Source organism: Schizophyllum commune (genome assembly GCF_000143185.2).
Source record: "Schizophyllum commune H4-8 unplaced genomic scaffold SCHCOscaffold_9, whole genome shotgun sequence".
Taxonomy (NCBI): Eukaryota; Fungi; Basidiomycota; class Agaricomycetes; order Agaricales; family Schizophyllaceae; genus Schizophyllum; species Schizophyllum commune.
In genome coordinates this window covers 1,565,756-1,590,719 of record NW_026089546.1, presented here as the reverse complement: position 1 = coordinate 1,590,719, position 24,964 = coordinate 1,565,756, and the positions used below count along the sequence as shown (strand labels likewise).

Below are 24,964 nucleotides of genomic sequence, written 5' to 3'. Positions count from 1 at the left end.
CTGACAACGGTTGACTTTGACGGCGCTTGTCCTGAACCATCATCTCGACGTGCATGATACGGACTGCCAGCCAGGAGCAGATTGTCCTCACAAGTCCTGTGGACAGGTAATTGCCTGCACACGCGCACCAAGTCAGTGTCAGGACTCACTCTATTCTTCTCTAGCGAGGGCACTGTCAGGTGCTATAAGCACTCTATACCCGCTATACGGCGAACTAGTCATACTTCCAAGAATCCTAACAGGTATGACTCTGAGTCTAATGAACTTAGACAGTGTGTTGGATGCTGGTTTTGCGTTTAGAGACTTCTTTGTTTGCGCCGCGCTACCGCAGTGCAATTTCTTTGGTGAGCTGGCAATACCAACTTTCATTGGCCATAAAGCTCAATGAATAACTCCTCAAGTCTGGGTTGACGAAATTCCCGACTTTCACGACCCAGAACAGGACGACACAGCTATGGCATGCGTGATGGGCTCTCAGGATTCGCAAATTTCTTCCTCGTCCCAAGTACCGCCCTCAACGCCACGCAAGCGCGGCGCTTCTCCCTCTTTCACCACTCCCGCTCAGAAATTTGCTCGAGGCGCCAACGGCACGATACCGCGAAAGAACTTCAACACGCCCGAGGATAAGCGTAAGCGCCTGGAGGAAATCGAGCGCGCGCTGGCGGAGAAGTCGGGGAGCAAGAGCGATGCTCATCATGAGCTTGATGCTTCGGTGCCGCTCCCTGTGACACCGACGAAGGGGCCGAACACGCAGACAAGGGGCTTGCAGACGCCTTCGAAAGGTCCGCAGGCGCCGCCGATGCTGCTGGCTACGAACAAAGGGAAGGGGCGTGAGTTGGAGCCAGCCAGCTCGCAAAAATCCATTGCGGGCGAGGATGTCTTCGGGCCCTCCGCCCAGAACAGCATGTCTACGCCTCATCCGGGACCTTCGCGTCGGGGGCAGAGCCTTCGACAGGTAAGTGTTATCGTCCTTCCCCCTTCAGATATACAGATGCATCTGACGCTAATTTTGACCATAGTCCGCCTCCGCTTCCTCCCTACGCAGCTTCACCGGCAGTCAAGCGCCAGACCTTTCCCCCGAAGAGGTTTCCGATCTTCTGGAGAAACTATCCGGCCTCCCCGCACAGCTCCGCAAGCGCCGCGCGCTCGCCGACAAGCGCGAGGAGAGCGCGAAGAAGAGGATCGAGGAGCTGGAGGAGGAGAATGCGGACCTGATGATGAAGGTTGAGTCGTGAGTGTTCTGATTGTTTCGCATGTATGGCCTTTAGCTGATGTATAATTTCGCAGACTCGAGTATGAGAATGAAAGACTTCAGGCTCGCATCCGTGAGCTGGAGCGGGAGTGATCATATGGTTCTGGTCGATGCCGAATCTAACATGCCAAATACGAGGCAAATATATATGTTCCATTGTACTTTGTACTTCTTCGCGTCTTCCTCGTCTATCCGTCCCTAACTGGGATCTCTGTGCCGAGCTTCAAATGCGTGCGCATTCATATGTGTTGATGGAGAAGCCATCGGAATTGAGGCGCAGGACGAAGGCTTCGCCGTCGTCTGCACTACGGAGAGAATTATACAAACTGATTGCCTGGTGAAACTGGATGGCAAAGAGAGGGAGGGTGAGAAGACTCGATATATATCTTCACAGATGTCCAGAGAGATTGCACGCGGGAGGCGCGGCGTTTCTCCGGCCCGCCTGTCGCCGCTGTGGCGCGGTCACGGCGAAATCACGTCGAGGTCACGACCCACATCTTGACGGAGGCCATCATGTCGACGTCTACTGTTGAGTTGTCGGGACTGCGCCCGAGGGCGATGTCCGCGCCGGAGTTTCACGCCTTGGTCGACGCGAGCGTTGAGCTCAAGACTCAAGTTACATCCTCCATCCTGTTTATTGTCTAATACACCCTCCTTCCCTGCCGTTCATTACCTCGACCGTTCACATGTCTGGCGCTGGTGATCTGCGGTACGCACGCACGCCAGTTTCGCATTTGAGCTCGAAGTGGACCTCCGCGCCAGGTGCGTCCCTAAGCCTCTTATTTCAGAATCAAGTGCTCATCTATAGCACAGAGCGCTTGACGCAAGCCCTGAGCACCAAGCTTGGCAAAGTGCGATTCCTGCGACGGCTGTCATACACGCTACACGGATACCTGTTCTTCCTCCACATTGTGCTGTTCGCGGTATGCTATCACCACCTCGAGGAGGGCCTCACGATCCCCCTGAGCGGCGACGGCAACTTCGATAACTTGACTTCAACGGTCATCACTGTCTCGGGAACCGTCTTCGCTACAGTGCGCACCTCTACCCCTTGAGATCCTTTCAATGTCTCTGATGCGACGTCCCCCAGCTCTACGGCGCGCTGCTCATTTGGCTCACACAGCGGCTCGCCCTGCGGCGTTTGTTGACAAGCGAGCAGACCTTGACCGCCATGCACGATGAGTTCAAATCGTGGATCGGCATCGGATCCGCTCTCCTTGCCCTATTTGGCCAGAGCAGGATTAAGAGCGCCCTCCCGTGGGTTCTGTGCATAGCAGGGTACCTCGTGAACGTCACCGTCTTGCATATCACGATGCCAGCCATGTTCTCGCTGCAGGTCGGGAACCTGTATCACCCGGACAATATCACTACGCAGATGGCGTACCCGGACGTGTACAGCATGCTCCAGTGCGTGTCGCGTCCTTCGATGGGCTCACTGGCTTATGCACGGAGCGCTGTCACAGCACTTGGCCAACGGATGCGCGCGATGCGTCGACGCTGCTGCATGCTCTGTTCAGCGACGCATCGAGCTTGCTGCCGTATGTTCTGCTCCTTGACCCCGACAAGACCGTGGGGTTGGCGAAGGGGACTATATACGATCAGCTCGTCACCAACACGCTCAGCGATACGACCGCGCTCGTAAATGCGACCACCTTTGACGTGTCCTGCGGCACGCTCGATTCCTTGGAGGTGGATGACACGTATCCAAAAAGCGCACCTATGTGGTACAGCGTCTCTCACGTGTATCCAAATGGCACCAGGCAGGAAGACATCCGGGTCAAGTACATTCAGCGTAAGTCGCGATCTCTACGTCTCACTTAGGCTCACAGTGCCCAGCGAACAACGCCATGGCCCTCACCTGGCACAACATCACCTCCGACGACATACGTCCCGGCGCGAACCGGAGCTTTTATCTGTACGGCACTTTCGACATAGAGGACTCCGCAGGCGATGTCCTCTCCAACTTCTCATTGCCCGAGCCCAACGGGCATCCTCCGAATATATCGATGATCGGCTGCGATCTCTACAGCCACAACCATACCATCCAGGTCGACACGACGACGCGGGTCGCAAAGTTGGACCAGGTGCCGGCTCTGCGCGAGAGCTCCTTGTGGTCAGTTTGGGAGCCTCAGGATCCGGTTGCGCCGGACGACTTGGCGATATTGGACCTTGTAAGCGTGGAGGGGGAGGCGGCTCGCGATGCTCATCAAGCTCACAGTGGATCACGGCGGTCATGAAGCAGTACCAAACCAGCTTTACCTTGGGAGGGACGGGCGTCTATAGACTCGGCTTCATGGAGAAGTAAGCCTTCGACGCTATGCAGTGATCTCCATAACTATCCCTAATCCTTGCCAGATTTGTCGCTTCGTATCTTGGGCTGCAGCTCCCAGGATGGTCGGCCACGCATGTCCCGCGCGGTAGGGTCAAGCTTCACCACGTCGAGAACGCGCTGAGCGAGCTTGCCGCCGCATATTTTTGGTCTCGTGTGTAGCATCTTCTGGACTCAATGTCGTGCAACTCACACGGATCCCAGTCAATCAAGTGAACACTGACAACCAATACGGCATCGAGCGCACGAGCAATATTGCCATAGGCCGCCCAGAGGCCGTGCGCCGACTCCACGTACGAGCCACGCCTCTTTGGATAGTTCAGTGATAGCTCACCTACTCGTCCAGCTGAATCGCACCCCGGTAGTCTTCGGCCTCGGCGCATCCACCCTGCTCATGTTCATGAACCTGCTACTCGTGCGCCCTCGAGAGACAAGAGCCATAGGCGCCATTGACGTCCTCGACACCTTGGGGCTCCTCCAGATAGTCTGGTTCGTGCGAGGCCGCCCGGACGCCTTGAGCACCGTGGGTCGTGTACAGAGACCGAACGAACTGGACCTGCGGCATGCGGGGATGTTCGTTGTTCCACCTGATGTACGCACTGCACCTGCTGTTGGCATTCGTCCTGATATACGCTGTCCACCCAACGTATGGGACCCAAACCCCGGCGGCAGTGAGCGCATCGTCTCTCTCGCCTCTACAGTCTCCAGTTCGACGACACTCGTCAACGAGCAGCTGCAGACAAACGATGTAGACGACGGCAAGCTACACAAATCCGCCCCGTCGAACTGGGAGACCTTTGACGATGGCTATGTATATTTTTCACCACCTGACGATTGTAAAGGATCTTCGAGTTGCTGATCATCGTTCATTCCTCTGTCCTGTCGCTCGCTTTGTTGGTCGTTACACACCTGCACCATAGATACATTCCGACTCAAATACTTTTGTAGATCAGGCTCACGGACCTTTCCATATTGACGGACTGCAATGCATTACTAGTCTCACTGGAGATATTACTGAGCAAGTCAAGAAAGCCGATGATCATTGCGCATGCTAGGGACGCGGATTGTAAGGTACATCTAAGTGAACATCAGTAGTAGAGAAAGGCTATCATACGAGTGAAGAAAGTCCAGTGATACAAATAGCGATAATAAGTCAAGAGCAAGAACGCCGATACTGAACGCCACCAGTACAAAGTCTACGCAGCATTCGCATTCTTGTTGCGGTGGCGCAAGAACCTGGTGATCATGTCGTTCATGTTGCCACCTGCCGACGTGTCCTCGGGCAACCATTCGCCATTGTTGACGCAGAGGATCTTCATGCGCTCGTGGTACTTGAGGTCGGGCAGCAGTTTAGGCGTGATGAGAAAGTACTGTGCGCTCTCCGGCTTGCATGTAACCTCCACCATCGAGTTGTGCACCATGCGCTCGGCACGTTGGTCCATGCCCTGTAGAGGCTATAAGCGGACATCGAGGCATCAGAGAGAATGGCACGAACCTGGTTGATTTCATCGACAAGGGAGAAGGGAGCCCGCGCCTCTTCCGTCAAACTCATGAGGTAGAGGATGGTTGTGAGCGAGCGTTCCTGTGTCAGAGTATTAGCAACTCATCCAGTAGGGCAAAAAGTGGACACGTACGCCACCCGACTGTCGCTGCGCAGTCAGCAACTGAAGCTTCTCGCTGTCGCGGAATTTGACGAGGATGTCGATGGCCCACTTCTCGTAGTCGGGATCCTCGCGTATGCGAACCTCGCCCGCGCAGCCAATACCTATACACTGCGTCAGAATATCCAGTTCAAGCCAAGAGTGAGCTGGCTTACGATCGAAGGTTGCGGAGAACTTCTTGCCGATACTTGACACGAGCTTCTCGAGCGCGGGCTTCCAATTATCCTGAGCGCGCTTGATCTTCTTCTCCAGACCGGCCGCTTCCCGCTGCTCCTTCTCGATGGTCCGCTCGAGCACCTCGATCTGCGCATATCCGTCAGTACACACTTCATCAGCGCAGTCACCGTGAAGACTGACCTGACGCTTGCGAGCCTCGTACTGCTCCACCACACCAGGGTTGTTATTGCTGTTGAGCTCGAGCTTAGCCTCTTCATTGTCCAGCTCAGTTTGCAGATCCTCCGCCGTTCGCTGGTCCATGTCCTCAGGCGGCTCAGGCTCATCCCTGCCTTCCTTCTTCGCCTGCTCGACAGCCGCCTTGTACTCAGCACGCTTGCGCTGGATCTCCTCGTACTGCGCGCGTATATCCGGCTCGCAATCGCCCAGCGCGGCGTGGCTAGCGTCGAGCGCAGCCTTCGTCTGAACCTTGTCGTTCTGATACTGCTTATCGACTGTCGAGATGTCAAAGGGAGCAAGGAGAACATCAGTAGGCGGCAAGGAAGACATCAGCAGGCATACGCACGTTCCGCGAACTTCGCCAATGCCTTCTGATACTTGTCGTCCTTCTCTTTGAAGAGCTTCTCCAGCGCCTCCTTGTTCGCGGCGAGCTGCAGGTGCTTGATGCCGGTCATCGTGTTCTTCGTTTGTTCGTCGCGAATTGTACGGGCGAGATCCTGGGGAGGCATGAGCATTAAGGAGACACAGCATGAGTGCAGTCGCATACAATGATTTCCTTGGTCAGCTTGATGCGCCTCGTGCCCAGCTCGAGCAAATCCTTCTTGAGCTTGGCACGCTTCTCCTCGATGGGCTGCTCGTTCTGAGTCGTCCGGAGCCGGTCACGTTTGGTCTCTGGGATTACAGTCAGAACGAGCGAGATGAAGACAACGAAACACGCACGAAGTTGTGACTTCAGCTGGGCCTGCTTGTTCTTGGTCTGCTTGATCACGTCGGCTCGCTTCTTAACTGCATCCTGGATGCGTCGTCAGTTCCTCTACATCATGCATCCTTGGCCATGAACACGTACCATCTCGGCGTTCAACTCTCTCCCCTTGCCGTTCGCAGTGGCAATCTCGGCCTCGACCTCCCTGATCTGCTCGTCGAGCATCTCAACCTCCTTCTGCGCCTCCTGCATCCCAGAGATCAGCCGGCCGCGGACACCCTCGTCGACTGACGGCGCTTCGTGTCAGCCGCAAGGCAACGCATATCACTGGATCACGAACCTTGCGCATCAACTGCGAAGATATTCGCCCTCCCGAAAGTGTACGTCGAGGACGTCACCGTCCTTCTACCGTAGCGTGACTTCGAGATTGAGTGCCGCGTGTGATCTACGATGAACGACCCTCCACCGCAGTTGCCGACGATATCCGTCATCTGGCTCACATCGGTGCGTTGCTCGGACAAGGATATGGCCTGCAAAGATGTCAGCCACACGAGCCCGTACACCAATTCTACGCATAGAACTCACGATTGCGTGCATGCCAGCATTACTGGACAGGAACCAGCGCATCGGTTCCGGGCACTTGACGAAATCAAGCGCATACCCCTCGAAGCCCAGCGCAGATAGCTGTTACACATGGTCAGACGTCGTCGGGATTGCCGTTTGTTGGACATACCTGTTCCGACGGCACGGGCGGCGGGGAGAGTTGATCTTGTGGCTTGTACCAGACGGCAATGCTCGCCCTTCTCCCAAGTGCTTGGTCGGTATCGTTGACCCAGTGGTTGAGCGTATCCGCATCCTCCTGGCACTGCGCAACGAACATCTAGGACATATGGTCAACTACATGGCCAATCAACCCAATGAACGCATACTCTGGGCATATATCCAGTAATGCATGCCTCGACAGCATCTGCAATCGACGCAGGAGTGGGACGACCATTGTACTCCTTGACCACCGATACGGAGATGAAGGCAGGCTCGATGACCTCCATCTGGAACTTGTCCCGGTTCCGCCTGAGCCACACAACGGCGTCGGCAGCGTCCTTATCCGACTGATGAAGGCGCGACAGCTGCCTGTTCTCGTACTGAGCCAGACCATTCAGCCTATCTCGATGTCAGTCTCGTTGAACAGTGCGCGCTCAACCTGCACTCACTCCTCCTGAAGCCGCTGAATGCGATGGTTAAGATGCGCCTTCTGGTTCGCAACCTCCCTCATCCTGTCTTGCAAGACGCCCATGGCTTCCCTCGCAACACGCATGCGTTCGGCGACTTGTCGCTGAGACAAAAATGAGCTCGCGCAGTTTGAAGGACTGAATTCCTCACCCTTTCGGCCTCGAGCTCTTTCTCGTCCTCGATCTTGACCTCCTCTTCAAGCTTCTCCTTAATCTTAGCGATATCGTTTTCGAGACCCCGTATCCTGTTGATCCTGTTCTTCTCATCCTTCTCCGCGTCGTCCATCCGACGATTGATCTCCTCGGCCTCGTCGTACTTGACACTGTGTCAGCGCCTATCTGTACCTGCGCATATGCTACTCACGTATTTCTCGCTCTGCTTCGACAGGTCAGCGAGCTTGGTGAAGAGATCGATGATTGTTTTCTTCTGTCTGTTCCTCGACTGCTCCATTGCCGCATGCTTTGCCTCTAACTCTCTGATATATTTGTGAGCCGTAGCGTTGTTGGCTTGTCATGCAAACGTACTTCAACTTGGCGTGCGCGGGAGCGTTCTTCTCCTTGAGCAAAGAAACCAGCTTGTGCTGTTGACGCTGTTGTAGCTTGATTTTCTGGAACGCTGTACGCATCTCGTCGTAGATCCGAGTCGGGATGAGGACTTTGAGGAGAGCAATCTGAAGGACGTCAGGATGGTGAAGAGCAATGCAGGGTGAGCACGACGCACAGCATCTTCGATTTGCTTGCGTTCCAAGAAGCGTTGAACGTCGCGTTCGATGGCTTCGTTGCGCTCCTTCATCTGGTTCAGCTGCGTGATCTCCTCGTTCAATTTCTGCGGCCTATAGTGAGTACGGTGTGTGCTGATGCAGGGCTTGGCATACAGCTTGCACTCCGTTGAGCGTCTTCCCGTGTTCGATGAGCGTTGCGTGCCACTTTGAGAGGCTCTTATCGCCGGCTGCACGTTGGGTCTCACGCAACAACTGCTGTGGCGACATGGCCGCGAATTCGGACACCTTGTCTTGCGGCAGGAAGGAGCTACAGTGCGTCAAGTCCAGTTTTGACGACGCTGTCGATCGAGGACATACCATAGATTGCCAACTTGCACGTTCAGCTCTTCCATCTTCGCATTGACGTCCTTTCCTGTGCTGGATTTACCGTTCAAGGTGAAAGTCGTCACTCTGCTGTTCCTGTGAATGACCCTGCGGATGACGACATTGTCCTCTCCTTTCGAGCCTTTCAACTCGATTTCAATGAAACCACTGTCGGCGTCCATCTTGACGAAGGAGGGCACGTCCGCAGCGCGTCCCAGAACCTAGCGCTCTACATTAGCTTGAGCTCGCGACAGCGGAATCGGTACGCACGGTAGGAGGCCAGTTGAGACCCAAACAGATCGCGCAGGCGATACTACTCTTTCCCGTCCCATTGGGACCAAGAATCATGTTGAGGTAAGGGCCAGGGCGAAACTCGACATCGTCGTATGTGACGAAATTGTGCAGCTTAATGCGAACGATAGAGCCAGGAACGTAGCTTTGGAGACAACAGTTAGATACACTGAACATTACGCAGTAATGGATCTGACGCACCCATCGTCCCCTCGCGGCTGGGTCTTGATTTGACGAACAGGCGCCTCCTCGTCCTCATCATCATCTTCAGCCGTCGGACGCGACTCTCCCATCGTATTGGCGCGTGCGCGCTTGCGACTCCTCGGAGACCCGCCCTGCTCATCGCCCTCCTCTTCTCCCTGCGCGTCAGCCTCTTCATCCGCCGCCTCATTGGCGCGGCGCTGCTGCTCCCTACGCGCCCCTTCTTCTTTCACCTTCTCGGCCTTCACTCGAGATGGTCCTGCATTCTCTTTCAAACTGTCGGTCTCCGCAGAATCGGCCGCTCGACGCGTCATGGTGGTCAGAGGCAAGTTTGGTGGCGACGCGGGGGTACGAGATCACAAAGCCTAATTTGACGCGTTGTCTGGGAAAACAATGGTAAATAACGCGCTGGCCTGTTTCTTCCCACGCCATTATGTGAAGATGTCGAGAAGCCCATTCAATGGACCGGGCGTATGCAGTCCTCCGGAGAGCATCTGAGTACTGATTCCGACATCATTAGGACTGCTTCGTCTTGACACGAGTCTTCAGACATAGCATAGGTGTATTGAAACGCAAAGGGCACGATGAGTGAGCGACTGTAACGGCTGCGAGTAGGATTACATGCAGGTTAATAGGACAAACATTGGAGTCGCACATGGGATATACGTGACACAATACTGTACGTGAGTATACACGACGCCGGTCTACCGACGACAACGACGATCTTGGGCAGCAAAAAGATAACTACAATTCCTCCCCCTCCCCCTCCTACTCCAGCACTATCTCGCGAATGTCCGGCCATTCTTCTACGACGTCTTCATCTGCCACGTATCGATACCGCTTCCCCTCCTCGACGCGTCCTTCGACTGGGAACCCGAGGTGTCCATCGGCACGCCGAACGGGTTTCGCTGGGGCTGCTGCTGGCCTTGTTGCGGCGGGCCGGCCGGCTGCACGCCAGTCCCATAGAACGAACCCGACATCGACGCCTGCGACGGGCCAGCGCCGCGCGTCATCGCAGTCGCATTCGTGTACCCTCCCTGCGCCGGCTGCTGGTACTGGTCCGGCTGCATCGGCACGTACATGTTCCCGATGTCCGTCCGCCGATCGAGCGAGTCGAAGACGTTCGCGCCCTGCGATGACTGTTGTGGCGGCGACGTCTGCTGCTGCGGGCCGAATGCATTCGCGTACCGCGCCGTGTTCGAGATGTTCGTCGAGCCGTTGTAAGCCTGCGAGGGGCTCGTGATGACGCCACCGCCTGCACCGAACATGGCGTTGCTGCCAGTGCCCTGCGCCGCTGCCGCACGAACGTTGGACATAACCGCGTCGCGCCTGCTCTGGTCGTCCTCCATCATTGGGTACTGCTGAGGGTGGTACGAGTGCATGAGCTTCGAGGGCGGATGCGGGTGCTGGTAGCGGTTGTGGTTCGCCCACGTCGTGAGGCCCGACGCCGCCGCCATTTCGGCCTGCTGCTGCAGGTGCTCCAACTGCGGGTACGGCTGGAACTTGCTGGCCTTGCCCTGCTGTTGCCGCTGCTCCCACTCGCGCATCGCATCGTCGCGGTTGAGCACCGGCGTCAAGGCATTGCGCCCACCAGCAATGACGTCCTGCTTCATGTGCTGCAGCCTTGCCAGCGCCGGCGGGATGTTGTCCATCTGGTTGTTGATGGTGTTGGCCCGGCTCCGCTGGTTCGGGTAGTACGTGTTGGGAGGCACGTTCGGCTGCAGCTGAGGTGGCTGGCCAGAGTATTGCGGCATCGAATTGCTCGGAATCATTTGGGCGGACGTCTGATGAGCAGAAACGCGATGATTAAAGGGTGCAGAGGAATTAGCGCTGTACTGCACCTGTTGAGCGCCTGCCTGCGCTTGTGTCTGCGCCGCCGCGTGCTGTTGCTGCGCCTGCTGCTGTTGAGGCTGCGCCGAGGGCGCGTAGGACGCGTCTTGAGTATACGCTGGCGGCTGCGTCGATGGTTGAGTGTTGTTCGGCGTCAAGTACGGGTTGCGGAAGGTGTTCGCGGACGCCGCCTGCGCTTGCGCCGTGTAGGCCTGATGTTGAGCCAGGTGCTGGTTATACGACGCCGCGTCCTGGAACGCACGCGTACCCTTGGCCGGTTGGGGCACAAGACCGCCATACGGCCGCTTTGGATCAGGCGAGCTTGAAGGCGGAGCTGGCGACGGCTGAGGCATTCCGCCGGGCTGCGTATCGCGTTAGTCATGCTTCTCCTGAACGCGTATCTGTATACAACGTACCACATACGGCCCCTTGTACTTCTCGCCGGTGATGAAAGGGTGCCCTCTGGCCTGCTGCGGCGTCCAACGCGTGACAGGGTTCAAGTCCAGCAAGCCCTTGCAGAAGTCGATGAATGCGGCTCGGTTGTTGAGCTCTACTGAAAGTTGAGTAAGGACCCGGTGAAGAGAAAGGCATAGCACAAACCCTTCTCCATCTCGTTCTGACGGTTCGGCTTCGCCGCAGGCATCGGGGCACCTGAGATGATGTCCGGGAGGTTCGTCGCCTTGAAGTATTGCTTCCCAGGCTGCTCATTCGTGTTGTGCTCCCGCGAGTACTGCTGGATGCTCTTGAGGGTATATTTCTTCTCTGGCTGTCCGGTCGCAGGGTTATAGGTATCGACAGAGTCAAAGAATTGGTGCGTCTGCTTCCCCGAGTTCAGCATGCTGAGAGGCGGCATCCTGAAATCTTTGTGAGCAATGTCCGAAATCCCGAAGCTACGTGATCCTACCCGAGCATCTCAATGATGCGAGTCAGTTGGTTGTACTCGCTCGTACCCGGGAAGAGCGGTAAACCAAGGAACAGCTCCACTGCGATACAGCCCAGGGACCACATGTCGATGGCGGTCGTGTAAGGCATTCCCAGGAGAACTTCCGGCGATCGATAGAACCGCGACTGAATGTAAGTGTACACTGTCTGTCGCTCATGACAGGCCGACCCAAAGTCGATGACCTTGATCTGTGGCGACTGCAGTCTATGCAGAAGTCAGCGCTGCTTGATAATGGCTGTGAATAGGTGGGTACGCACGACTTCAAGAGGATGTTCTCCGGTTTCAAATCGCAGTGGATGAGGTGCGCCTCCTTCAAAACGGTCAAGGCATCAAGAAGTTGCGCCATAAAGACCTTGACGAGCTGAGTGCTGAGACCCTGGAACTGGTTCTGCTTGATCAACTCGTAGAGGTTGGATGACAGCAATTCGAACACCAAGCATAGATGCTGCCGGTGGATGAAGGAGTCACGCAATCGCAAGATGTGGTGCTCGTCATTAGGGTCGCACTGCTTGTTCAACTATGCGGCAGACGTCAGCAGAGGCCTGCAAGAGACATGCGATGCACGCACCAGGTCGAGGATAGTCACCTCCATCATACTCTGATTGAAGTATGCAGGCTTGTTCTTGACGACCTTGACGGCCACGATCTCGTGCGTCTTCATGTTTTGACACTTGACAACTTGGCCGAACGTGCCTTGCCCCAGTATATCCAAGATCAAGTATCTGCATGCTGAGTAAGTGGACGTTCCTAGCAAAGGCAATCGAATACGCACTTGTGGCCCTCCTCGTTCCCCAGCCAGTCGTTCACGTACAGAATATAGTCGTAGTCTTCGTTGTCGTAGCCGTCATTGTGTGAGGGCTTGCTGGGCTTGGTGAGGACACGTCGCGGGTTATGGGCCGCCTCGTATCGGAACTGGGGGTTGCAGATATGGTACGTCTCCAAGATGTTGGTAGTGAGCTGACGAAGGGGCTGTACAAGAGGATGAGACAAAGTTCTCTCACAAGATCGGTCATTAGCGCACCGAGAGATATGTCCCATCAGCCGCCATTCTTCTTCCTGCAGGCGGGACGTCCAGTCGCGGCTGCAGATCGCTCGCACCATTTACCCGACGAAGACCCTGCGAGCGTCGCTTATGTGATGGAGGATCAACGACCATGGCGTTGTCCTGCTGATAGTAGGACGCGCTCCCTGGCTGATTCATGAACGAAAGCGGCGTGGTGGGACTGGACAAGGACTGCTTGATGGGCGTGTGCACACCGAGCGCCGATTGCATGCCCGGGGCCGGGCTGGTCGTCTCCATAGAGTAACCGGCCGGCGAATACACGCCAGACGATTTCTGCGTGGGATTCTGCGGGGAGTACGGCGATGCGACGGGAGGCGTCATAGGTTCGCGTTTTACGTTGACGCTAGAGTGCGTCCGGGAGTGGGAGTGGTAGCCCTGGCGCTGATCGGGTTGGGATGGGTAGGCGTACGGTCCTGCGGGCGAGTACGGTGACTGCTGGGCGGACGCGAAGGGATCGGTCAGAAGCTGCTGCTGCGCGGTACGAGGAGAACGTGCCGAGTTTGACGCAGCTCCTGGATCGGGGGCCGACTTTGGTGGCGCGTTTCCGCCCGCATAGTACATGTCTCCGTACGCCTCTGGGGGCGCCAAAGGTGTGTTGACGGCAGAGTTCGGGGCGGTGAGGGACGATTGGGCTGGATATCCGATGGCAGGGGGATAGAAGGCGTTCTGGGATCCCTGCATCTGCTGACGCTGCGTGCCCATGCCCTGGCCGTCGCCGTGAAAGGCGCCCTCCAGATCGTCTGGCTGATGATGTCTTCGCGGGGCCCGGTGCGCGCTTGCGCCAAGGGAAGCGCTGCGGGAGAGCTGGCCTTGACCAAGCCCCTGGCCCAAGTACATCGGCTGTCCCTGCTCCATGATCTGAGAGATGCGCGGCGGCTGGCGCGATGACGAGCTTGGGGGAGACGCGTGGAGGCGCTGGGGCGAAGTCGCGGACAACTGCTGCTGCGGCTGCTGGGCACCGCCGGGTGAGTAGAGGTAGGAGGCCTGGGCAGCGTGCGCGGCCTGGGCGGAGGAAGAGAGCGGGTCGATATCGGACTGCCAGCGGGGAAGATCAAAGCCGTCGTTCGAGTCCGTCATCATGTACGCCAATTCCGGTTCAGACATGGAAGATCAGGAAAAGGCACGGACGGTGATGGTGTGCGTCCGGTATGGATCGTTGACGACGTCGGGCGCGACGAGGAGGTGAAAAATGGAGCGGCGCCAACTGACGGTCGACAGCGAGGTCAACTGACAAGCGTGGTGCGGTCAACGCCTCGAATTCACAGCCTGCTGTGCGTTGTTTGCACCCCTTTCGCATCTCCCTCAGCGCTTTATCGGCCGTTTCCGAGAATGCGGCCCTGCAGTCGTGCTCTCTACTCGTGCCCTACGCTACACCCGTTTCCAGCGCCTTCAGCTCCGTCACAATCGCCCTCTCCGCCTCCAGCAGCACCCGCGGGCCCTGCCCCAGCGTCAGGAACGAGGGCGCAATGTCCACCGACAGGAATATCTGTTTCTTGAATCGCACCGCTGCCAGAACATCAGCAAATGATATAATCGGTGCGGACCGCCCTACCCAGCCGCTGCGCCATCGATAGGGCGACGTCAGATCCAGAGGTGCGAAACAGCGCGGTTGCTGCTCCTGCGCCGCCCTTCTGGATGCTCAGTCGCTTCGTCGCCGTGCACGGAACGTGGCCTGGACCATGCTTACCGCCGCACTTGGCATCGCGCATGCCCAGTCTTTCGCCAGGTTCCCCTTCAGCGGCGCCTCTTCCACTCGCTCCGGGCCCCCTTCCGCCATTCCCACCCACAGCATGTACGAACCCACCAGGCGCGTAATCTGCAGCGCCAACGGCGGCAGGCTGTCGTCTGGCGACACGTAGTGTGTCGTAATCGAGATGCTCGCCATGATGGTGTGGAAGATTGCCGTTTCAGTCGATGACTTCGTTCATTGAGCCCTCTCTTCTGCGCTTGGCTTCCCATTTTCGCCCTGCGCCCTACGAGGTTCTACCGCTCTGTTGGACGTCATTCTTTCATTCTTCTGACTACTCGATCGCGGTCTGCCAATCGGCCGGGAATTGAGGCAGAGGTACGACGAGGTCATCCGATTACCAACCCTTTGAACATGCACAGAACATGTGCCGACCCCGATGAGCAATCGCTGTCTGAGGGTACCTTTCTCTGGCTTCACGGACACGCTAACCTACTGCGCGTGGGTCAGTCGCGCTCTCGACAGCCAGAACGGGCTGGAAGTTGCTGTAGACTGACAAGGTGAGCCCATCCTCCTCTCCACAGCTCCCGCGCGCCGCATAATTCGCTCGGCGAAGCAGCAAGCTGTGGGCGGGTGCATTGATCACTCGGTGTACCGCCTATCTACAACCCTATCACAAAGTCCAGATATGTTCCACACCGCCTAAAATTACAATGCTATCCTCGTCCTTTCAGTTCGGGTATCTGGCTTTCTAGTCCGCGCCCACGGGGTTCCAGCTGACCGCACCGTCCTTGCCGCGGTCGAGGCTGTTCAACTGCGCAACGTCCTCGTCCGACAGCTCGAAGTCGTACACCTGCGCGTTCGAGTAGATGCGAGAAGGTGTCACGCTCTTTGGAAGTGGTACGAAGCTGAGGATGAAAAGTCAGACCCTGAGCTGGATGCATACGCTTTCCACACGCACCCTCGTTGTAAGGACCACCGAATCAGGATTTGGGCAGGGTCCCGGCCGTGCTGAAGGAGCGGGTCGTTGCGTGCAAGCAAAAGGACAGAATAAGAAGGTTACCTTCTTCGCCACGCTCTGAATGACCTCGTTGTCCATCTGCCCGCGTATAATCGGGCAATACGCCTGCACCACGATGCTGTTCTTATTGCAGTATTCGACGATATCCTTCTGCTGGCATAGCGGATGGAGCTGAAGAACTCCCTCAACGTCTGGTGAGTCGAGGGTTATTTATCTGCGCACCTCAATCTGGTTCACCGACGGCAACTCGTAGTTGGCAGCTCTGATCTCTTCCAAATGTTTCACACCGCTGGTATAATAGTCAGAATATTTGTCGGACGTTCAGAAAGCTGCTTACTAGTTAGAGACGCCGACGGTCCTGATCTTGCCAGCGGCTCGCGCTTCGAGCAGGGCTTTGTAGGTCTGCAGTCGCTTTTCCTTCCCCGACAAAGGGTCGTGGATCAGGAAGAGGTCGATGTAGTCTGCAAAGGCAGGAGTAAGCATATTCTCGTTATCATTGAACTTGAAAAGCCTGACCGAACTTCATCTTTGCGAGCGACTCGTCCACGCCTTTAAGCGTGCTCTCGTACCCGTGATTCTTGGACACGATCTTTGTGGCTTGCGCGTAGCGTCAGCCCTGTCTCTCATCATTTCTCTTCAAGATAAAGGTACACTTACTAATGAAGACGCTCCCTCTGTCAATCCCGCTCTCCCTCACGGCCTCCGCCACATCGGCCTCGTTCTTGTAAACTTGCGCCGAGTCGATATGCCTGGCAGGCGTTTACTCGCTCTTTCCTTGTACACATTCTACTGAGTAGTACTTACCTATATCCTGCCCTCAAGGCCTCTAGGACGGAAGGCTTCGCGTTGTAATTCTGGTACACCCCGAACCCCAGCAAAGGCATCGTGTACCCTGATCAGTCAATCGATAGCGCCGGTTCATACAAGGGTGCGGTCACCGACCCGTTGAGAGCTTCACTGTCGAGGAGATAGAGAGAGCCATGGTAGTCCTTGGGGGATGAAGGTAGAAAACTAAGAGGTCTGTAAGCGAAGGTCGAAAGTTGTGGACAAGTGCTGGCAGTTGTGGGCGCAATCACCATTGTCAGTGGTCACCGCGGAGATCCGAGAAAATGATGTCACCAATAGGCCCGAAGCCGCCGGTGCCGATTTTGACTCGGCGGCGACGAATTTCGACCGTCTTGCGGCTTACCACCAAGTCCTCAGTGTCTTTCGCTCGTCGTCCGCGGGATACACATTTTCACAGTCGAACCTATCTTTTCGAAGTTCTAGGTGCTCAGATCGAAACCCCCGCGACGTACAGGACGAGTGAAACGGCGACTCAGCGCTCAGCGCTCAGCAGCGCGGGCGCTTCTGCAAGGCGCTGAACTGTATCGCGAAGTTTCCGTCAATCAAGCGCACGTGTACATTTATACAGCACCTGCATAGTCCCGGGACACTCTTGCCTCGATCTCGACCATCATCCTGCCCCAAGCCTACACCGATGTCTGCGCCGTCGAACTCGAATGGCCTCGCTGAAAGGACTGAAGATGCTCCTTCGGTTTTAGACGGCTCGAACGGTACGCCTCCTCCAGCCACTGGTCGCACACGCGGTAAATCTGGTCGCACGAACGAGACTCCTCGAGTGTTCGGAATACTTAAGTATATGCTAACAGGCAGAGGCGGAGGTGAGCGATCCAATACCTTGATTGACCCATCATCGACGACTGAGCTGTGTAAAGTGGAAGACTACAGAGACATATACCCGGACGACCCGTACGGGGCGGAAGCGGGTCAGAACGCTCGCGTCTGGCGCGTGTATCTGGACGAGACCGAGCAATTCGACAACGACATGATCCAGGGCTTCAGGGACACTCTAGATGTTCACCTTGTCTTCGTGCGTTCCTCCGATATGCATCATCCGTCCGACTCGTCGCTAATCATACCCAAGGCCGCGCTGTTCTCCGCCGTCGTGACGACCTTTCTCGTGCAGACTTCCCAGAGCCTGCAGCCCGATTATGGCCGTATCAGCGCGGCCTTGCTGCTCGAGCTTGTGGCCTTGCAGCGCTCTAATTCACTCGACAACGTACCTTCTACCGGTGTCGGCCTCGAATCGATCTCGTACTCGGCCTCCGACGTGTGGATCAATGCACTGTGGTCCGCGACGCTTGCTTTATCGCTTGCTACAGTGCTAGTAGCTGCGCTTGTGAAGCAATGGTTGCAAGTGAGTTTATGTCTTACGGGCTGCCGCCTTCGTATTCGTTGACATTGCATCCTTCTCAGGAGTACGTCAGGACGCCATCTGGGACCGCCCGCGATCGTGCGTTGAAGCGTCAACTCCGTTATGCGGCCCTCCTCAAGTGGAAGGTTCCGCTTATAATCAATCTTGTACCGCTGTTGCTGCATATCTCCCTCGCGCTCTTCCTCGCTGGCTTCGTCGTCTTCCTAGATCAGCTCTCTGCCCTGATCTCGTCGATTGTGGTCGTCCTTACAGGGTTGACTTATGCTTTCTATGTCGGAACTCATGTTCTGGCGATCGTGTACTGGCAGTCGTCGTATCGAACACCTATAACGCGGGCAGCCCGAGACGTGCTGCTTCCTTATGTGGTGAAGCAATACAACCAGATCAACGAATATATCTCCGACGAAGGACCCTCGCGCACCCTCGCGCAGATCAAGTCCTCGCTTACCGTCGCTACGGCGAAGTACCTCCTCAGACGAACAGCCGAGTACGTCAAATGCATTCAAGACTATTGGCATGGTCTCGCTTCTCTGCAACCATGGACTATGGTCCGACGATGGTGGCGTGGTCCCAGGACGCTCCTACACGCCCCGGTCCCATTCGAAGATGCAGAGCTCTTAGCTACGGGATGCGGACCCAGGGCAGGATTGCCCGTCCACATCATGCTCGACTGCATGAAATGGCTGCACAGGTATTCGTTCAATCCATCGAAGCTCGACGTCATATGCGATGCGTTAGCCGGATGGCCCGCTCCCCTGTCGGTGCAGAATGGTCACCTTGACTGGTCCATTCAGACCCTCGCCTTTGGACTCGTGGAGCTTTTGAGGCATCGGCTCGACATCTCCGTGGACACCCCAGAACGTGACTGGGTCAACTTCGAGCGCTGTGCGCGTGCTGCATGGTGCATTAGAGGTCTTGCGCGCGAGCAAGGGGGCGATCTGATACAGGCGAGCCTGGACCGCTTCATCGAGGACGTTGTTCTGAACGCCGAGGACAAGATCGTGGATATCAAGGCCACCCTCCGCAGGGTGGATGCCGAGCTCCTGAGTCGATTGAGGTGTTTACACGTACCTCACGCCCTGATACAACCAGGACGCCCAGCTCGCGATAGCGAGCATTCGCTTCTCTCATCTATCGATCCGTTCCACGCACGAGACTTCCCTAGAGATCCCGACATGAAGCTCGCCCTCATAACCTGGAATACATTGCTTCATGCCGCCTGTCAAGCAATATCTCGAGAGCACAGTTTCGTCTTGAGGACTCCGTTGCAGATGCACTCTACATCTGACAGAACGCGAAGGTCCATCGGCTCCGCCGAGCAATATCTCGACAGTAATTCGCTTCCCTCCGTGTTGCAGCTGGCATGGGCATTCTCCATTGGTAACGGGTGGGTACCACCGGTGCGAGCGTCTCCATACACGATGTGCGAAGGCGGGATCACATTGGCCACTGCGTGTCGCCACCACCCGGATATCCGCGAGCTCGTTCAGATTTATCTAGGTCGGGTTTTGCAAGCTGACCACCGAAGCTGGAGTAAGTGCGCTCAAAGAACGCTTGATGTTGATTTCTTCTGCTGACGGCTACCCACTCAGCTAATTGTTTAGCGAATTTAACAGGGTACATGTGGCGGACAGGCCAGCCCATGCCTGACTGGTTATCGAAAGAATGCCGCGAACAATATCAACAGGAGATTGAATATTCTCAAGCTTTCAGGCGCATCCACTCGATCTTGACCCAGCCGCTCACGGACATCGCAGATGCCATTGATTCGACGAGAAGTGCAATCGGCGTCCTTGAGCATGTCCTCGTCATACATGGGGCAACACGAAATCTCCTTCCGCGCGACCATCTATATCACGCTTTCCGATACTCAGACGCGCTCGCCGGTGATGCATCGCGATCTATGACACCTCCTCCCTTGCTTTGCTATCCTATCATGGCTATATTCGATCTGTCCATGCAATTATACTTCAAGGCCAACAAAAGCGAACTCTTGGTTGACGCCCTGGAGATATGCAAAGCGTCTTCCTTGCTGGAATACCTAAAATATGCCTGCGACACTCCCGAGGCTATATGCGAGGCACAGATGACGATGGACGGGTATATTCGTGCAACTCTGTGCAGCCTCGAGCTGCCCTGGTATGGTCAGACGGTGGACTACCTTCTCACGAATGATGTCGTGGAGTGGATGGCGGAATTATGCCTTCCTCGACGTCGCAAGGGGGAGGCCATAATACTGACCTGCGCACGACCCTACTTAGCGTCCTTACGGTACCTCCATCAACGCACTGTAGGGAACCCCGTCTGGCGTGACACGCTCTTGCGCCTAGTTTCCAGGGTACAGAGCGAGAACGCCATGCGACAAGATTCAGCCAGCTGGAATTGGGATTCCTACCTGTCTCTGGCGTATTTTGCGGCAGCTATCGAGATGGAAGATGAGCTTCACGTGCCGGAGGACTATCCATACCCGTCCTTGCTGGTGTACGTCAATGTCGGATGGATGATTGAAACGTAAGCCGACCACCATCCCACCGCTTTTGCCGCTTGCTTGCTGACAACGATGACTCGTTAGTGGTAATACGCTGCGACGCATAGATGGAGACCTAGTCTATGGTCCCTATGCAGTCCCGTACGATGCGTCATCCGAGCTCAGAAGCGCCGGATCTGGAGATGGCGATGAAGAGACTGATCTGGACGACATTGCGACGCAGGCCACAGGTCAGCACATCGAGGAATGTGGGTATCTCACAAGCACCTAGTCACAGATCCACTTCACTTACCTTTTTCACAGCAAGGATACGAAGTTTGCGCTGCGTATTCGATGCTGGAAGAAATCTTTCTCGATGGAGGACGTGGTCACCTTGGCGTTCGCTTCGCAGTATGTGTCGTTTCCGAAGGCGCCAGATTGATGCTGTATTGACATGTACTTGCAGATAAGAACCCGCTCGAAGAAGTAGTCGACGACCGCGAGGCTAATCCAGATGCGAGCAGGGCGTAACCCGACAAATTGAAGATATAAATACGTCGGGGAGAGGGACGTTTCCTGTTTAGCGGCGTTCAATATTCGGGGATGGATACATGTGGCGGGGTAAAGCAGTAGGGATTAGACGAGCATATGAGAACGTCGACGTATCGGCAAGGGGTTGACTGAAAGTCGCTAAGTCTGTATAACAAAAAGTCGTCGAGCCGGGGTTGAACTTGAGACTCACCGGAAGACGTGCTGTTCAGGGGAAGTCTAGACCAGCACTACCAGAGGCTGAAGAGAACGTCCATCTCCTCTTGCAACCCATGAGCACCATGTCGTTCTACAACTACGTTGATACGCCTAACGCCAATCTGGTCAGTTGTTCGTTACTGCGCGCTGTCCGCTAGTTCTCATCTGCCCAAGATTTGCTGTATATGTCGGTGAGCTGCGTCGGCAAGCTGCTAATCTCCCTAGGCTGACGAGAGTGACAGAGCACCTTACATAGATCCTGTAACGACGAGGACGTGCTATCATACGTTCTGCCGCGAGTGCATCGGGCGGGCTTTAGCACACTCCTCGCACTGTCCTGTCGATCGGTCACCATTGGCCTCAGAAGACCTCATCCCCGCCAGCCCAATAGTCATCGCTGTGGGTTCCTCGGTCGTCCCCTCATGTCATGAAACTGACCACAAGATGACCAGCTACTCGATGAACTCGAGGTCGAATGTATACATCGGTCCGCTGGCTGCAAGACCACCTGCCAGCGCCAGAGTCTCGCGTCTCACCTCAAGGATTCATGTCAATACAACCCTTCGACAAGTACCCCAATACCGGAAACGAGGGACGGCGAGAAGGAGTCAAGCGAGGTCGCCTCGCAAGAGGTGCGCGAGATTCGTGGCTCGCCTCACACCCTTGGCGTCACTCACACTATGGTCAGGACGCGACCTTGGACATGACTGCTTGCCCCCACTGCCTCGATCATCCCCCTTCCACCCTAGCCTCGCACCTGAAATCTTGCACTGAGAGGGAGGTCCCTTGCACTCACTCACAGAGAGGCTGCCAATGGAGAGGGCGCTTGGCTTCTCTAACATCCGAACACATACCCTCGTGCCCCTTCGAAGCAATCAAGGGCTTCTTCACTATGAATGACAACCGATTCTCCGAGGTCTTAGGAGACAACCTCCTGCTTCGGCAAAGGATCGAAACCCTAGAGCACACAGTCAAGACAATGAGACATGAGCTCGACGTCATGCGCGCCGCGCTCGGGCCCTGGTATCGTCCGGAGTCTGTCATGAACCTCCGCTCGCCTCATCCTCCTCAACGGCCGCTTTCTTCCGTGCCAACTATGCAGACGCACGAGCCGCACGCATACACAGACGAAGGGACCGCGGACCCCCTGGCCTCGTACTTCCCGCCCGCCGACGATATCCCGATAGATTCCGCGGCTCAGCAGCGAGCACTCCGACGTGCGTCTACCGACTACAGCACCCATGCATCCACGTCGACCACGTCCGCTGTCGTTGCACCACTCGACCTTGGCTCAAGCCTGGAAGGCGCGCTGGTCGGCTTGCGCGAGTCCATGGTCACGCTGGCCGCCTCAGTCGACTCGTTGGGGCGTCGCTCGGAGATTGCCTTGACGAACGAGTCTATGAGGCTGAATGAAGAGGTCATGTCCTTGCGCGCGGCATTACATGGGCTCCGTATGCAGGTTCGTTGCTTTGGAACGAGTCTCAGAAGCGCGAAAAGTTCATTCAAACGTACAGGTCCACGCCATCATGCTCGACAGGAACTCGCAGATCACTGGGCGGACAAATGAAGGAGAGACCAGCGGTTGGCTTCCTGGACCACCGCCTCCGCGACCGCCATTTTTTCCGCCGATGATGTCTCCGAACGCTTCCATCACCAAGTTGTAGTGCTTCCTTAGTCTACACTTAGAATTCATAATGAATCAGTATACTAGGATGTCGCAGCTCGGACAGAACAAGGGATCAGTCATGTCGTTGAGGACTTGTGGGTCCCCGCAGGTCCACACTTCGGCCCGGTTGCCCTCGTGTGACCGTCGACTTTGTTCTGACCACCATCCGCCAGCGACCTCGACGTTCGATACTCCGCACCATCGTCGGTATAACCATGCATTGTGAGGATGGTATGGCGGTCCTTCAAAGGATCGATGACGCTGTGGTCGAAGCAAATCCTAGGATCCAAGCTAAACTCCTCCAGCCACTCTCGCAGCCGAATACGTGGCGCCGGGCCTTTCCCTCTCTGAGTGCGAATGATATCCCTCGAGTCTCTTCCGAGGTCGGCTGTCCTGTCAATCCCCGCATTCGACGCGTCATTGCCGAGATGCAGGTACTCGCAACCACCCTCATGCCTTCTTCCGAGAGAACGGCCTCCTCTCGCGTTTTTGATGCCCTCCTTTTCGGCTTTCACACTCTATGGGACTCGGTCTGGGCGTGGATGGACTTCATGAACCCTCTCTACGGCACGCTCCTCTCGAAGGGTCGCGATCGACTCGCACTCTCCGTCACATTGCCCGCTGTGCTCGCCATGGCTCTGAGGCTAGCGTCGAAGGATCCAGACCCTCATTTTCGGGATAGCGACACGGTTCAAGCACCTCTGGAGATGCTCATAGCTCTGTGGTACCACGGATACGGGTTGGACGACTCGGACCACGCGCTTATGCAGCTTGAACGTGACAGCGACGAAACATTGTTCCTTCGGACGCAGCATAGCCAGGAAACCATCCGCGAACTCATCCGGAAGACCGACTCGCCATTCTACGATCGGACGATCGAGGCGATGTACAAGATTTCGCGCGGGCATCCCGAGAGGCTTCGACGCAAAATGCTAGCGAATCTGGACCGCGGGCTGTATCTTCGCCACGACATCTCCGATAATTCTCTGCGACACGTCTATATTCAACCCATCTACTGCCTCACACGCATACCTTCGTACAACTTCCCTCCCTCTTCGAGCAAGACCATACGGAGGCAGACTCAACATTTGCTGGAACTCTCGCGCGCGCCGGACACAATGCAACGCGCTGCCTGCCTGTGTACAGTCATCTTCGCCCTGCATGTCACGGAATCTAGCGGCCGTGTCATATCGCTCGCACTATCGGCCGGGCTGCTGACGGGCCTGCGCAATATCACCGCTCATCTTTCCCAAACTCCACCGCATCGCCTTTCCTTCTTGCCTGGTCTCGTGGAAGTCACGCTTACAGTCGTATGCATGACGTTCCGCCTTCGCCACGTAGCGAAGCGCTTCGTTCATACGACGGACGAACTGGATTTTTTGAGCGAGCTACCGTCGAACTTGGGCATGTTGCCTGCGCGATGGAAACAGCTTATTGATGACAAGAGAATACTCTCGGCGGCATGGACGGAGTATCAGCAGAGGCTTGAACGTGCTGGACGGTGCTTCAATATCGAGGTAAAACTTACCTTTCACGAGCCAGGGCGAAGCGAATCTGATCACCTATCAGTGCATGTCGGGCTCATCAGCCCTGAAGTGCTGTGTTTGTCAAAAGGCATATTACTGCTCAAAGCAATGCCAACGAGCAGACTGGTACATTCGACATCGCGAAGATTGTGAGGGTGATAGTAAAGGTGCGATACTCTTCGTCTGACGCCTCAGCGTGCCCGTCTGACAGGTCATTCCAAGCATGCAAGCTCGGGTTAGCGGACCGTGTATTTGCAGGGGAACTCACACGCGGCTATGTCAAGGCAGGTCATTCCGTCATACGCGAGAAGATCGCGATGCCGGAGTTCCAAAAGCATCTCAGAGAAGGGCGCCACATTGTCGTACATGTTCGGTATCATGGAAAAACATCGAACATCGACTTCAAAGTGGACACACGGGAGTCGGAAGGAGGATGCGCTCGACATCCTATGCTGTATATTACAGCTGACTTCGCATATTACCACGTCCAGGAGACTCTGAACTTAGATCCCTTTCCCCTGCAGGACTTCTTAGATATGGTTGTGGTAGACCAACCGACGTACTATTGGCAACGCTCGTAATGACTCAGTTGATGTACCGTGCACCTTACTTGGGATCTGTCTATAGCAATTATTGCGCTATAGGTACAGTC

At 56.0% G+C, this 24,964-nt stretch overlaps 10 protein-coding genes across 10 annotated transcripts; 5 read left to right on the top strand and 5 right to left on the bottom strand.

The window, feature by feature from the left end:
• Positions 1-26: 26 nt before the first annotated feature.
• Positions 27-1,509, top strand: SCHCODRAFT_02549885 (uncharacterized protein). Its single transcript, XM_050343666.1, has 6 exons — positions 27-106; positions 165-242; positions 301-344; positions 402-955; positions 1,020-1,231; positions 1,288-1,509. The coding sequence occupies exons 1-6, from the start codon at positions 54-56 to the stop codon at positions 1,343-1,345; spliced, it is 999 nt and encodes a 332-aa protein (XP_050198904.1). The 5' UTR covers positions 27-53; the 3' UTR covers positions 1,346-1,509.
• Positions 1,510-1,752: 243 nt separating this feature from the next.
• Positions 1,753-4,631, top strand: SCHCODRAFT_02549882 (uncharacterized protein). Its single transcript, XM_003029793.3, has 9 exons — positions 1,753-2,014; positions 2,066-2,286; positions 2,343-2,659; positions 2,716-3,044; positions 3,089-3,423; positions 3,471-3,553; positions 3,608-3,735; positions 3,786-3,874; positions 3,928-4,631. Exons 1-9 carry the CDS (start codon positions 1,939-1,941, stop codon positions 4,438-4,440), a joined length of 2,091 nt encoding a protein of 696 aa, XP_003029839.1. The 5' UTR covers positions 1,753-1,938; the 3' UTR covers positions 4,441-4,631.
• A 146-nt stretch (positions 4,632-4,777) lies between these two features.
• SCHCODRAFT_02510275 (P-loop containing nucleoside triphosphate hydrolase protein) lies at positions 4,778-9,236 on the bottom strand (the record flags this gene model as incomplete). The annotated part of the gene is made up of 22 exons (XM_003029391.2): positions 4,778-5,026; positions 5,077-5,163; positions 5,216-5,346; positions 5,398-5,545; positions 5,600-5,910; positions 5,982-6,132; positions 6,183-6,307; positions 6,356-6,428; positions 6,483-6,634; positions 6,679-6,868; positions 6,924-7,022; positions 7,072-7,218; positions 7,268-7,499; positions 7,550-7,671; positions 7,719-7,883; positions 7,932-8,039; positions 8,089-8,238; positions 8,289-8,393; positions 8,443-8,596; positions 8,647-8,873; positions 8,923-9,088; positions 9,145-9,236. 22 exons carry the CDS (start codon positions 9,234-9,236, stop codon positions 4,778-4,780), a joined length of 3,384 nt encoding a protein of 1,127 aa, XP_003029437.1.
• Positions 9,237-9,657: 421 nt separating this feature from the next.
• Positions 9,658-13,073, bottom strand: SCHCODRAFT_02739833 (kinase-like protein; the record flags this gene model as incomplete). The annotated part of the gene is made up of 8 exons (XM_003029389.2): positions 9,658-11,336; positions 11,391-11,527; positions 11,575-11,828; positions 11,879-12,121; positions 12,175-12,434; positions 12,486-12,639; positions 12,690-12,886; positions 12,939-13,073. The coding sequence occupies 8 exons, from the start codon at positions 13,071-13,073 to the stop codon at positions 9,951-9,953; spliced, it is 2,766 nt and encodes a 921-aa protein (XP_003029435.2). The 3' UTR covers positions 9,658-9,950.
• On the bottom strand, positions 12,867-14,191 carry SCHCODRAFT_01039108 (uncharacterized protein; the record flags this gene model as incomplete). The annotated part of the gene is made up of 3 exons (XM_050340909.1): positions 13,476-14,191; positions 12,939-13,412; positions 12,867-12,886 (listed from the first exon to the last, which is right to left on the bottom strand). Coding segments are annotated over exons 1-2 (907 nt in total), but the record flags the coding sequence as incomplete, so codon positions are not given.
• A 152-nt stretch (positions 14,192-14,343) lies between these two features.
• Positions 14,344-14,865, bottom strand: SCHCODRAFT_02510857 (uncharacterized protein; the record flags this gene model as incomplete). Its single annotated transcript, XM_003029388.1, has 3 exons — positions 14,344-14,418; positions 14,525-14,608; positions 14,668-14,865. 3 exons carry the CDS (start codon positions 14,863-14,865, stop codon positions 14,344-14,346), a joined length of 357 nt encoding a protein of 118 aa, XP_003029434.1.
• Positions 14,866-15,220: 355 nt separating this feature from the next.
• On the bottom strand, positions 15,221-16,687 carry SCHCODRAFT_02635016 (Aldo/keto reductase). The gene is made up of 8 exons (XM_003029387.2): positions 16,493-16,687; positions 16,346-16,437; positions 16,205-16,285; positions 16,026-16,149; positions 15,911-15,977; positions 15,731-15,859; positions 15,629-15,678; positions 15,221-15,575 (listed from the first exon to the last, which is right to left on the bottom strand). Exons 1-8 carry the CDS (start codon positions 16,570-16,572, stop codon positions 15,419-15,421), a joined length of 780 nt encoding a protein of 259 aa, XP_003029433.1. The 5' UTR covers positions 16,573-16,687; the 3' UTR covers positions 15,221-15,418.
• A 195-nt stretch (positions 16,688-16,882) lies between these two features.
• SCHCODRAFT_02635010 (uncharacterized protein) lies at positions 16,883-21,054 on the top strand. Its single transcript, XM_050345845.1, has 8 exons — positions 16,883-17,352; positions 17,407-17,561; positions 17,616-17,888; positions 17,948-19,439; positions 19,499-20,417; positions 20,479-20,642; positions 20,698-20,784; positions 20,840-21,054. The coding sequence occupies exons 1-8, from the start codon at positions 17,169-17,171 to the stop codon at positions 20,902-20,904; spliced, it is 3,339 nt and encodes a 1,112-aa protein (XP_050198902.1). The 5' UTR covers positions 16,883-17,168; the 3' UTR covers positions 20,905-21,054.
• A 111-nt stretch (positions 21,055-21,165) lies between these two features.
• Positions 21,166-22,827, top strand: SCHCODRAFT_02635007 (uncharacterized protein). Its single transcript, XM_050345844.1, has 6 exons — positions 21,166-21,245; positions 21,295-21,311; positions 21,363-21,519; positions 21,573-21,752; positions 21,809-22,579; positions 22,635-22,827. Exons 1-6 carry the CDS (start codon positions 21,204-21,206, stop codon positions 22,782-22,784), a joined length of 1,317 nt encoding a protein of 438 aa, XP_050198901.1. The 5' UTR covers positions 21,166-21,203; the 3' UTR covers positions 22,785-22,827.
• Positions 22,828-23,016: 189 nt separating this feature from the next.
• Positions 23,017-24,935, top strand: SCHCODRAFT_02549861 (uncharacterized protein; the record flags this gene model as incomplete). The annotated part of the gene is made up of 3 exons (XM_050343665.1): positions 23,017-24,303; positions 24,356-24,479; positions 24,535-24,935. 3 exons carry the CDS (start codon positions 23,020-23,022, stop codon positions 24,891-24,893), a joined length of 1,767 nt encoding a protein of 588 aa, XP_050198900.1. The 3' UTR covers positions 24,894-24,935.
• Positions 24,936-24,964: the final 29 nt, after the last annotated feature.